General features: G+C 39.7%; 1 protein-coding gene across 10 annotated transcripts in view; it reads left to right on the top strand.

Moving 5' to 3' along the window:
* TRIP12 (thyroid hormone receptor interactor 12) overlaps nucleotides 1-13536 on the top strand; it is a 76910-nt gene that overhangs the window by 30978 nt on the left and 32396 nt on the right. For 6 of the 10 annotated variants that reach the window (XM_063166870.1, XM_063166868.1, XM_063166864.1 and 3 more), the window contains 3 exons: nucleotides 2642-2767; nucleotides 3737-4536; nucleotides 13292-13397. In XM_063166870.1, the coding sequence (XP_063022940.1) occupies nucleotides 2642-2767; nucleotides 3737-4536; nucleotides 13292-13397 (1032 nt within the window). The remainder of the gene's footprint in view (nucleotides 1-2641; nucleotides 2768-3736; nucleotides 4537-13291; nucleotides 13398-13536) is intronic. The other 4 variants (XM_063166873.1, XM_063166872.1, XM_063166869.1 and 1 more) reach the window with 3 other exon arrangements.

The following is a 13536-nucleotide window of genomic DNA, read 5'->3' as shown; positions in this document are numbered from 1 at the left end:
GGAGACCTTAAGTAAGCTGTCACAACTTAAATATAAATTGGGACAATGATACTTGTTGATGTATGGTTAAAGGTTTTACCTTAATCCTGTAATCAAATTCTCAGTGTTCTTGTATAAACCTGAGAGGAGAGTTCATGTCATGTTCCTGGTGACTGACATGCTACTGCATGCACAGTTGTTGTTGTATTGTGGCCTTCTTTTTTTAATTTATGCAGGGTGAATGATTAAACTCACAGTGGGACGTGAGAGCACAGTTAAAAAAAAAAAATCTCGGTTGTGACTCCCCATTTGTGATGTAACCTTTCTGCTCAGAAGGCTGTTTGTACTGATAGCTTGATAAAGCAAAGCAAATGCTAATACTCTGCATGTATTCATGATCCCTAGGATGTGGCTGTAGCTTAATAGTCCACACAAATTGGATGTTGGTATGAAAGTGTATATGTAAAACTTGTAAGAATCAGAAGGGTTTAAATGTGAAAGGGCAGGAGCCAGAAACAAGTGGAAACTCTTCAGTGCCTGTTTTGCATCTATTGTTTTAGCAGTATTTTAGTTGAAAAGTTCTTCAGTTATTGTGTTTTGTGAATATCTAAAGCAAAGTAAAAATCTTTACAGGAAAGTAATCTTTTAAAATATACTTCAGAATAAATGAACCCTGATCAGTTTAGCTTACATAAAACTTGAGATTCCTGCCAAGTGCAAATTATGTAATAATGTCTGTTACTCCCATAATAAAAACATTTCGTGGGGAAAATTAAATTTCATGCCTTAATCTTTTGTTGGGAAAAGGAAAATCCAAATACTCAAGATTAGGTGAAACATTCCCAAGTTTACCTTGATGGAGTTTGCTACTGCGACCTCAAGAGTTTTGTTTCACTTGCTTTTGATAGTAAACAATATTTCTTATAGTGTGATAAAAAAAATTAATTACTGGAGTCTGGAGAAGATGTTGTTAATTTAATCTTTCAGACTGTCACACTCTTAGATGGGGCACAGAAAATGTTGAATATGTACTGTCTATGTGCATTCATCTGAGTAACTGCCTAAATGAGAATAATTCAGAAGAAAGCAGAAGGAGGAAAGTTATCAGGAAAAACAGTCATACTGCTGAAGTTTGACTGTTTTGACTCTAAGTGAATTAGCATTTGGTTTTCATCTGGATGGTTAAACTTGATACTTGTTTTCTACTGAGATTCAAGTTTGTGTTGAAGTCCTGAAGAGGATGGGGAAGCTTTCTCGTGGTCAGTGGTATACTTAGCTCTGCCTATACTACCAGACTTCTGGCATTTCATTGGAAGAAGTTCATTTTAAAGCTTGTGGAACTCTTGGCAGTTCCACTTTCTCTCTTGGGCTAAACTTTTTGATGTTTGGGGTCATGGGCTGGATCAGGACACTTAAATTGGAAGTGTACATTCTTCCCCATCCTCCATGGGTGTTTGTAGAGCTCAATTCAAAAGCTGTCTAGGCCTGGGTTAATAGCATGTGACCGTGTAATCAGCAGTTCTTTAACTTTGAAACTTTCCTTCTTTCAGCATTAATACTGGACTAGTTTGAGATTTTTCAGAACTTAGTGGTTCTTGGGCCTTCTTTGTAGGTAGGATATGTTCAGTAGGGTTTTCCTGGTGCCAGCTGAGTCAAAAACTGCATTTTATCCAGGGAAGTGCAAGTGAGATGTCTCTTGCCTTAGAAATTATTTATGCTGTCCTGTTTTAAATGCTGATGAGCATTCTCTTTTGAGTCTTGCAGATGGTAATTCTGAGTGGGTTTCAAAGTAAATGTGGAATATATAAAGATGTAACTTTAAGTCTTAAATTTTATCCATAGTGTACAGTATTATCTTTGTCCTTCAGTCAGAGCTCATACAATAAACCATTTTTTTCATGCAGCTGAAAGCTGCTTAGAAGAACTCTTACAGCTTATCTATGTGAAACTCGTTCCAGTCTCTGACATCACAAGTTTCCTGTCTCATTTGACTGCCTTCATTGGTGGTGTGCATTTCTTCATTCCTCTTACTTCAGCTGTTACCACACAGTTCTCAATTTTTTGAACTGGTAGATGCTGCAGCCAGAAAATAACTGGTATGGTTGAGCTTTCCTACCGAGTGGAACTGGCTGAATTCCCATTGTGGGCATTTGGGGTTGTTTTGTGTTGTTGTTTTTTTGGTTTTTTTTGGTTTTTTTTTTTAACTGAAGAGTAAAGATGTGAATAATCATAACTGTATAAGGACTTAATGCCTGGAATCTGGAGGTAGATGAGAATATATCTATTTTTGAGAGGAGATCTTTGGCAGATGCTCTAGTCTTGTGCTTTACTCTGCTAGGTTAATCATTAAGTGAATAATTCAGTAATCTTGCACACTAAAAAGATCTGAACTTATCTGCAAAACTCAGAGCTAAGATGTTTTATTCATTTAAAATGACTGAATAATTGTGTGCTTTGCAAAACAGTTACACTGGTAGTGATTTGTAACTGCATCGCGTGGTTCTTTTGAAATGTTGCTTTAATATTAGGAGCTGATATGGAAAAATTGGTAGCTGTGAATTAATATGTATAAGTACTACAAAAATAAACAATATTCCACCTACAGGTCTGTATCTGTATCTTGGAATCCTGATAGCTTTCTGTTTTGACTTTCTGCTGACAGGTCACAATTAGGGCAGGCAAAGCATAAGGCACATAGCCCTCCTGAGAGTAGAAAATCTATTTCAAAGACACCCAAAGTGCAGTCTAATACTACTTCTGAACAGTCCAAGGGATACTTTTCTAAAAGGTAATTGTGCTTCATATTCATATGTTAACCAGTGTTATCTGCACTTGAAAAACTTGTATAATTATTGAGTTACACAGAGTTCTAATAAAACATATGACTAATGGATATTTAACTAATCTAGGTATTGCATTCACTGGATATATTTCAGTGTTTCCAGTTCTGTTTGCTTTTTCTTTTTCTAATTCACCAACTAAGAGCATTCCATCAGTGATGGGGAGGAAACGATTTCTGCATAACTAGTCCTGGAATACTTGCAAGGTGTTTCTCCCCTTCTTGTGCTTCCTGTTGGGGGAAGATTGCCCAAGGAGTTTAGAGCAATGTCCAATATGAATTGAAATGTGCAGTAATATAAAGGCCTGTAGTCCTATGTTCAGGGTAATCTTGGTATTGCTTGCCTGCTCTTCCTATGCTTCTGCTATATACACTCTACAACAGTTTTCTGTTACGTAGAAGAGAATTTTGCCAATTTTGTATGTGATTCACTACATCAATTTAAAGATTGATGAGAAACTATCCTTTAAGAGCCTTTCTTGAACTAGAATCCAGTTATGACTAGTTATGCATTACTGAACACTCCTTACTCTCTTGTGGAACTTATATTCTCAAACATTCAGTTAATAGCTTCATGGCTTGATTTGTTTTTTTTTTGTTTGGTTTTAATCAGTTTGACATATATGTATAAAAGTAAAATCTATTCAAGTTAAATTTACTTTTTTTAAAAAAAGTGGTGTATGGTGCTTTTATTTTGCAATATACTCAGGTTTTATGCTAGCAGATATGTGCAGTACGACTGTTCGCATCCAAGCATGTGGGGGTTTTTGTTTGTTTGCTTCAGTGTGAGCTGAACAGTGTTTCTTACATGCAGTATCCTTTATTAATAAACAATGATGACATTTATCATGCAGAATTCTTACAAACTGTGGAGCTTCTTGAGTTCAACTCTAATGCTGTTCCTGCTTACTTCTACAGAGGCTGTAGTTCATCTGCTGTTTTAATACCACAACAAGAAGATCCAGAGAGAGTCAATACTTCAGAAAAGCAAAAAACGGGGCAAGTGCCTAAGAAAGACAATTCTCGAGGAGTTAAACGCAGTGCTAGTCCAGATTACAGGAGGACCAATTCTCCTAGCTCTGCTAAAAAACCCAAAGCACTTCAACACACTGAAACTTCCTCAGAAACTAACAAGCCACATACTAAATCTAAGAGAAGACACTCAGACCAAGAGCAGCCCAAGTCTACACAATTGCCATCAACAAGCAAGGCTCACACCAGAAAGGGTGGAGCTGCTGGTAGCTCCCGAAGTCAGAAAAGGAAAAGGACAGAGAATCTGTCTTGTATAGAGAGTGGGTCATCAGTTGAATCAACTGGCACTGAAGAAAAGTCAGTAAAAGTCTCCAAGCTGGCTTCAAAATCGGTGACCTCAGCCAAAGCTGGGTGTAGCACCATCACCGATTCTTCTTCTTCAGCTTCCACCTCCTCCTCCTCTTCTGCTGTTGCCTCTGCTTCTTCTACTGTTCCTCAGGGTGCCAGAGTGAAACAGGGAAAGGACCAGAGTAAGGCTAGACGTTCCCGTTCTGCATCCAGCCCCAGTCCAAGAAGGAGTAGCAGGGACAAAGAACCAAGTAAAACAGGTGGCTCTTCAAAGTTTGACTGGGCTGCTCGATTTAGCCCCAAAGTCAGTCTCCCTAAAACAAAACTGTCTCTACCAGGCTCTTCCAAGTCGGAGACATCAAAACCTGGACCTTCAGGACTACAGGCTAAGCTAGCAAGTAAGTCATTCTTTTCTGGAAGAATAAACACATGTTTTAAAATCAAGTCTTCTAAACAAATACTTCTGTTTTTTCAAGCTGCTTATGATCTTCCTAGAAATTAATTTTTAGTATGTTCTGCTGAGTTAAGTAAAGCTGTGACTGAAATTGACAGCTAAAGCAGACAATTTAAGTTCAGACAGTATTCTGTGGATTTTAGTTGCTTCTGTGTCTAACAAATCATTTTTAAAAATACATTGAAAATAATTAGATGTTGTGACGGGGGCATATATGTTATAAAACACTCTTGATTATATTCCTTTTGTCAGAGTTTATTCCCCCTTATTTTCTTAAGTCTTCTATTTGGAAGTGGGAATGATGAGTGCTGGAAAACAGCTCATATGAGGTATCTTCTTTGAGACTTACTTCCCTGTTTCTTCTTTTTGTGAGGATCTGACATTTAAGAACTGTAGTCTTGTAAACCTGGTGTACATAGTGCTGGGGGTATCAGTCACTTTATTTTCTAGAGTTGTTCTTACAAAGTATGGCTTCTCTCTGGTGCTGAGTTTGAATAGCAGCTACTGTTCCTAAACATGATCACTGAGAAATGCAGGCTGTTTCCAAGCAGAGCACCTGCTTGCTAGTATGCAGATATGCTTGTAACTCTGTCTTGAACAATTTTTTTTTTTTAAGTGTTTTACTGTCATTGTCTTCTGAATCATTTATTTACTGCTTGCATTCTCTAAACTTGAGGTAAGAGGTTGATTCCTAAGCTTGCTTACTGTTGTTCCTTTACTTAGGCGTGATCACAAGTAGCTTGTCTGAATGGGGACACATCCATACCTAATACTAATGCTGGAAGTAGGTGAAATAATCAAAAGCAACTGTATGTCTTTCTGTAGATTCAACATAGGTCTGTTAAATTTACAGGTGTGTTTTGGCTAGTGTGCATGACTGGAGTATTGATTCTGGAATGACCTCACCTAACAGATGAAGAATGGCATTTGAGGAGAGAGGAGTTATTTGCTTTACAACAAAGTTTTTTTTTCCCCCTGCCTGCTCTGTGATTCAAGGCTACCAGGTGATGAATTCCAGAATCAAAACTCTGAATTTGCACAGGGTGAAAGGAGAGGGCAGTGAGTAGAAGTCAGGGACCAATGGGAACAACCAGCAAGTTCTGAAAGAAGTCAGACTACAGGCAATGAAGAAAGGCAACAAGAAGGAGAAAGAGAATTTATCTCCAGCGAGTGAACAAGATGATGAAGGCAGAGACTAATTAATGTGATAAGTTAAAAAAATTCTTGAAGGAGTGAGAAAGGGAAGGGTGGAATAGCACAATGTAAAGGATTGTGTGTGTATGTCTTGTGTACCTTGAGAGAACAGCATTTAGAATTTGAGCCTAAACTGTGTTACTGCAAAGACTGAACTGAGAAAGGTACTATGATTTAACTTTCAGGTCATAGAAGAGCTAAAGGTTTTTTGCCAGAAGGTCCTCGAATATATGTGACAAAACCAAGGTGTTGGGGACTTGGTGTGTGTGTAAAATGTCACTGCTAAGGGGCACCAAGCATGGTGAGAGATGTTTCTACATGTGATGGAGAACCAAACTATTTTCTGTAGATACCATTTCAATTTGAGGGAGGGGAAAAGTACTGACAGGTGATATTAGGAAGTCTAAAATGTCTAATGCTTCTTTACCATAGATTTCAGCAAAATATACTCCAGTAAAATGTCATTGATCACCAGATATCACTGTAAGAGCCCAACCTAGAACAGAAGTCTTAAACTATGATATTTTCAAACAGTCTCAGCCTTTCAAATAGTGCTCTCTGACAACAGGTTGAGGTGATCTTGGAATCAATAATAACTACTGTTAGCTTAGTCTTTTTAAAAAAGAGAAAGTGTGTGTGACATACACTTTCAAACTATTTGGAAAAATTTGAAGTTTTTTAACAAAATGCACATTTTGCATAATGCTGAGAAGTGTTGTGAAAACATGAAAAAAAAATGAACCACTAGGGTAGGTTTTTGAGAAAGAATAGGTGAATTCAAATTTGTTTTCTGTAGCAGACCAATAACCTTAGGGGATAAGGGAGCAGAAGAAAGTGATGTCTCACACAAATACTAACACTGTGGGGCTTTGTAAAGCAGGAAAGCAAAGAGTGATGTAGATGAAATTGAGGTGTACACCCTTCTACCTGGAAACAAATCCTTAGAAATCATAGTAATTCTGTGTAGAAACGTAAAGCTTAAACTTGATAGGCTTTTATAGGTGTATATGTTATGAAACATGTTTGGAGAAGTCTGAAATAGGGCTTATAGAATTAGTGGGAGATAAACAAAAAAGAAAACAGAACAGTTGCAATAACATCAGGAAAATTATATGTGGAAGTGGCTCTAGGAAAATAAGTGGGAGGAGGGGGGGGGGATTATTCAGGCTGATATAAAATCATAGAATGGCTTGATTGAAAGGGATCTTAAATTCCAAAACCCCTGCCACAGGCAGGGCCACCTTCCACTACACCAGGTTCTGAAAGCCCTATCTGGTAAGTCATGTTTATATAAATGCAATGCTCTTATTTTCTGGAGATGATGCAGTTTGAGAAGTGCAGGAATCATTGTTAGGGGTTGTGGTCTTTGAATGAAAAATAACAGCAGCTGATCTGACTTACTCTGCTGAAGAGAAGAATGAGGAGAAACATGGTTGCCATCTTTGCAGAAGTTTTTCACATGCTGAAGGAGAATGAGGACAATACCCTGAGGTTTCTTGTCCATCTGTCCTGGATAGCTTAATAGGTGTTAAATCCAGCCCAGGTGACTTTCAGAGTGTTAAGCTCTACCCAGCAGTCTCCATAACAGAGCAGTGATATCACTGAATGACAACTAAAGAGTATATTGGAATAATAAAAACAGGCTACTCTAAAGCTCTTCACATCTATTTGAGTAGTTGAATATTTCTTCACGGTGGAAAGGGGGAAGAGAGAAAGAAAGCAAGTTTCTCATTTTGTTCTTGTGACTTGACTATTTTCACATCCCTTTCAGGCCATATATGTTGGAGGGGCTTTTCAAACATTGCAGATTGGGTCATGTTACTGATTATGCAACAATATAAAATCAAACTCAGTTATGTTTCCGTTATTGGGGAAATATTTGCTGTCCTTTGTGTATTGTCTTGTTGCCTCTAGGTAGGAAGATGCTGGCAGCAATGGCTGGGACAGTGCTAAGAGCAGGGTAACTTGGGATAGCTGTCCCTGCCTGGGACAGCGCTTGTCTCTACCTAATACTTGGAGATTTGGGGGGTTAGGGAGGTTATTGGTGTATGTACTGAAAAACCACGTGAACATAAAGATGGAGTGTGAATGGTATGTAACTCCTTCCTTTGAGGGATTTGGCAGAGGTGAGGGAGAAAAGAATGCTCTGAATCAGTTTATTTGGGATTGTGGGTACAGTGCTGGTTTGGGTGACGGTAGTTAGAGCCTTGGAACTGTGGATTTGGGATTGAGGCAGTAAGATGGCTAGCTTGGAGATACTTTGTTTAATTGTGATGACAGGCTGTGTGGGGCTTTAATAAGAGCTGGGGATGTCTAGTTTGGTACTGAGGGAGGGTGATAGTGGAATATTGCAAGAACAGGAGGCTGTCTGGCCTTCCCCTGCTACAGCTCTTTTTACCCTCTCACAACTGGTGAGAAGAACAGCCTCACACAGAAGCCAATCTGAAGACTGAAATTCCAGTCCTAACAAGTAAATCACTCCTGATTGCCTTTCTGAACTGCACATGAAGGGCTTTCTGGGTTATGAACTGTGAAAGTTTGTCTTAACTTTGTTTTGACTTGAGTAATATGTTCAGACTTAATAAGTGATTACAGTACAGCTGCATTCAGAACTTTTCTTTTGCACAACAAAATCTTCCTTAAGAAATGCTGACAAGTAAACACACTTAAATGTGAAGTTAAGATATTTCAGTTTGATTTGTTAGGCTGCGCTATTTTAGGTTTAGCTTGTTTGAATGTATTTTCCTTCTGACTCATAAACATGAGTGCTTGGCATGCAAAATAGGATGATGTCAGGGCATAAGCAATATATGTCTGCCATAAGAAAGCCTGTGCTTCTACTTTAATTATGAAGTTCACTCTTGAAGTTCTTGCAGGTGCTTAAACATGATTTTCTTTGAAGGGTTTGGATTAGAGATCATTTAGGTAAACTTGGAACCCACAAATCTATGGGCCCTGATGGGATGCACCTACAAGTGTTGAAGGAGCTGGCAGATGTTACTGCTAAGCCATTGTCCATCATCTTTGAAAGGTTATGGGGAACAGCAGGGATGCCTGAGGAAAGCCATTGTCACTTCAGAAAGTGCAAGGGAAAGGATGTTATGAACTATGGTCAACCTCACCTCCATGCCTGGAAACGTGATGGAAGAGCTCATCCTGCATTGTCATCTCTAAGCATGTGAAGTAAAAGAAGGTTGTCAGTAGTAGTCAACGTGGATTCACTGAGGGGAAGTAATGCTTAACTAGTCTGATTGGCTGGCTAAGTAGGTAGATGAAGGGAGAGCTGTGGATGTTGTCTGTCTTGACTTCAGCAAGGCTTTTGACTCTGTCTCCTGTAGCATCCTTGTAGCTCAGGAAGTGTGGGTGAGGTGTGTGACAATGGACTGGGTTAAAAACTGACTGGGTGGTGGAGTTCAGAGGTTGTGATCAGCACACAGTGTCCACTTGGAGGCCTGTAGCTGGCAGGACGTCAGTATTGGGTTCAGTCCTGTTCTGCTGGTTCATCAATGACCCGGATAAGGGGACAGAGTGCACCCTCAGCAAGCCTGATGATACAGTAGTCAGAGGTGTGGCTGATACACCAGAGGCTGTGCTGCCATTCAGCTAAACCTGGAGAAGCTGCAGAGGTGGGTGGAGAGGAACCTGGTGAAGTTCCAAGGCCAAGTGCAGGGTCACACATTAGGGCAGGTTAGGAGCTGACCTGCTGAAAAGCAGCTCTGGGGAGAAGGACCTGAGCACCCTGGTGGAGAACAGGTGGTGCATGAGCCAGCAGTGAGCTCTTGTGGCTGAGAAGGCAAATAAAATTCTGGGATGCATTAGGAAGAGCACTTCTAACAGATCAATGAAGTTGATCCTGCGCCTCTACTTTGCCTTGGTGAGGCCTCAGCTGGAGTGCTGTGTCCTGTTCTGGTATCCCCAGATCAAGGAAGACAAGGAACTACTGAAAAGGTCCTGTGGAGGGCAATGAAGGTCATGAGGGGACTGGAGCATCTCTGGTGAGGAAAGGCTGAGATATCTGTGCCTGTTTAGCCTGGAGAGAAGATGACTTACCAATGCATACAAACACTTCAGGGGTGGTTGTCAAGAGATTAGGCCAGACTCTTTTTTCAGTGATTCCCAGCCCCAGGACAAACAGCAGAGGACACAAACTGAATACAGGAAGTTCCACTGACTAAGAGGAAAAACCTCTTGGAGGGTGGCAGAGCTGTAGAGCCAGCTGCCCAGAGAGACAATGGAGTCTGCTTTTCTGGAGATACTCGAGATGTGCCTGGATGTGACCGGTTAACCTGCCGTAGCAGTGGTGTTGGATGGTCTCTGAAGGTTGCTTCCTGTGGGTCTGTGACAATTGCTGTATGTATTACAGAAAGGGTGCTAAGTAAGCAACTTCTGGAGATGAACATCAAACCAATTGAGGGGAACCCTTGCTGTCTGTCTGTGACAGATACACAGGGCATCCTTAATCTCATTTTCCTGAACACTGGTGAATACTTGCCACTTTCAGCCTCCTGCAGCTCCTAAAGACACAGGACTAACCTTCAGTTTGGAGGCTGTGCTGGCTATCCCAAATTTTAATGACTATGTGAGTGAGGGGAGGAAGAATCAGTCTGGAGATTAGCAGTCCTGAAGTTACGGTATTGGGAAGACTCAAAGGATTTGCAGAAGATGCAGGTGGTAAGAGTATGATTGACTTAAAGTTGATTAAGAAGGCTTCTTAAGGGCAGAGTGGCATTGAACAGCAGCAAAGGAACATGCTGTGAGAGGACTTTCTTTGCTTTCTCTTTTAGCCTTTAAAATAAATAGGGGGAGGTAGAAGCTCAGTTGTATCCTGGTGGATGCTCAGAGACAGAAAAGTAAAGACTTGGGAAAAGAAAGATCTTCTGCCAAGTAGAACATTCTTGAACAGTGGGGAAAAAATGTGCTCAGTGTTTCTGGATGCTCAAGGTGTGATGTGTTCTGCAGCTCAGCCACCAAGCAATAAGTGGGTAGCTGTACATTCTCTACAACCCTCTGAAGTAGTTCACTTTAAAAAGATGGCTCAGCTAATTTTTTTAATGCCACTTATGGAAAAGGACAACCTATTTTATTACATCTTTGTCCTACTGCTTGATGGTGTATGTACTCATCTGACCCTTAAGCAAGCTCAGCTCACCAAACTGGCAGAATACTAAAACAAGGTGGTGTGTTAGATGTGTACTTTATGCATCTTGGGATTGATTTGGGAAAAATAAGAGATGGATGAGCCATACTTTTAAACAACAGTGAGCTGTTAAGCTGGCTCTGCTGCTTTGTGAAACTCTTGCCCTTAGCAGAAATCCTGTTTTGATACAAGCTAAGTCAACCTTCACTTACAGTGGATGTGTGGTGTCTCATCAACAGCCTGTCCTAAGCTAATATGAAGTTACCTAACTTAAGTTTGATTACTTGAAAATGACTACCCACAGATTTGAAGTAGTAAATGGTGTGCTAACATAAAGGATGAAAATGTGGGTTTTTTTTTTCCTCTAGTGAAGTCTACTGTATTAAGGTGATTATTTTATTCTAATGTAAAGCAAAAGTGCATTTCACTTAGAATTTCACTGTAGTGTTACAGGTACTGAGTAACCTAGTTTTCCATGTGTGTTATATATGAGAAAGTGTATGTCTGAACTCAGTGGGGCCAACACATTTTACCTGTGGAGTAGTACAGTGCTATACCTAGTGCCAGTTGAAGAATGCATTTTCTAGTGTAAAATACAACCAACTCTGAGGGAAATGTTGATGTATCATTGTACTTCTGAGTACTTGTGAAGTGTAGCTATGGCATGGGATCCTGCTGCAACCATTTCAAATGAGTTTTGTCTTGTATCTCTACGTTATGATGTGTTTTTTCCTGTCACACATGTCCTGTTCTCACCCCCACTGTTACATATACTATATGTAAGTAAGGTTTGAGTCTGTGAAGTGGTAACTTCAACTTACAGTTTTGGTTTCAAAGCACACGTAGTAAATATGCTGCTACTTTTTGAATATTCAAAAAAGTTAATTTGCACTATATGTACAGACCATGTGGAAATTCAAGTGACTGCCTGCTTCAGTTCAGTGCTTGGTGGCTTTTAATTACAGAACATTGTTTTTTTCTTAAGGTTGCCAAATTTCTTGAGTTGCTAAGCCAAGTGTGTGGTATGAATATCAGGTTAACCTTCACCTGCATAGACCTTAACTGCACACAGCATTGTGTTTCTGGGTCACATATGCTGTGGTGTTTGAAAGGACACATTATTGGCCAGATCAGTTGTAGTTTTATAGATCACTTTTCCTTTTCTGTTAAATATCCAGTCAGAAGCTGCATAGTTATAATTTCATCCCTCAGTACCACAACTCTGCATTCCTGGAATGTTTTAGGATTAAGGAAATAGGAGCTAGTTTGATAACTTCTGAACTCAAATGCATTGCATGTTTAAGTGTGTTTTATTTCTGCTTTGTTGCCAGAAGAGGGAGCAGTGATCTTACTTACTTTTAAGAATTGTTTACATCTGTTCTGGTAATAAGATGTCTGAATTCAATGTTACGATGTTCTCTTCTATTATGTTTATTCATTGTGGAGGTGTGTGGATGGGGTCACTGCAATGTCAGACTGGGCCTGATAAAAATTTTTGATTTTTACCCTAAATTATCAGTTTTGTGCTTTGGAAGCTGCCACTGGATATTTCAACCTGACACTAAGCCTGCTGAGAATCATCTGAGAATGTTATATTGCATGGGGTTTTTGTGTTTAACCTGGTTCTGTGTTGGGATGTTACCAGAACAATGGCTTTGTCACCTAGAGCAAATTATTATTAATTGGGTCGGTTTTCAATGGTGGAAATGCTTGTAAATTAAACACTGGAACTCCTTTTCCAAAGCCATGAGGATGTGCTTGCTTATTTACATCAAGGATGGCCTTATGACAGTAAGAGGGGGCTGTAGTTGAAATAGGACCACAAATAATACCTGGGATAGCTCTCAGCACTGACAGTGCTTGACTCCTGGAGGAGAGCATGGTTCTGATTTAAGACAGTAATTTTTAAGCCAGATCAGTGTGAATAAAACTGACTAAAATTTGAGATTGCAACCATTACTGCCTTCCCTCTTGAAATATAGTTTTTTTTTTTCTGTTTAAGCCTAAAGCATCTTCTTTTAATTGCTGAAACGTAGAAATAATACTCTTGTATCCCGTAATGTGATACCTGTTTAGCATGAGAAAAATGCTCTATAGCTGTTATATATAGTTTAGTAAAAGGTACTTACATGAAAACTTGGAGTTTAGTACTACTTAAGTCAATAAGTAAAAGTAAATGTCCGAACTTTCTTTTACTGGTGTAGCAGTTCAATGTAGGCTGACTACAATTGATGTGGGCTTATTGTGGTTCTTATGTAGAAGCTGTTCTTCTACATGGAGGTTTTCTGTACACAAAAGTTTAATTTCTTTGTAGAACTACTGTGTATTTAAAGACTGGTTGACTCTCAATTCTTTACATATTGCATAGGTCTAAGAAAATCCACAAAGAAGCGCAGTGAATCACCACCTGCTGAGCTCCCCAGTTTACGGCGGAGCACACGGCAAAAGACCACGGGCTCCTGTGCTAGCACCAGGTAAAACTTGAAGAAATGAAACTTGTTACTACAGTGAGCTGGTATTCATGTCATTTCCATGCATGACAATTGGCCTTGGCTGTCTCTGACTTGGCTGTTGTAAAAGCAGCTGTAGCTTTTCAGGCCTGCTGGATTACTC

This window comes from Melospiza melodia, chromosome 12 (genome assembly GCF_035770615.1).
Source record: "Melospiza melodia melodia isolate bMelMel2 chromosome 12, bMelMel2.pri, whole genome shotgun sequence".
Taxonomy (NCBI): Eukaryota; Metazoa; Chordata; class Aves; order Passeriformes; family Passerellidae; genus Melospiza; species Melospiza melodia.
This window is presented reverse-complemented; position numbering and strand designations above follow the sequence as displayed.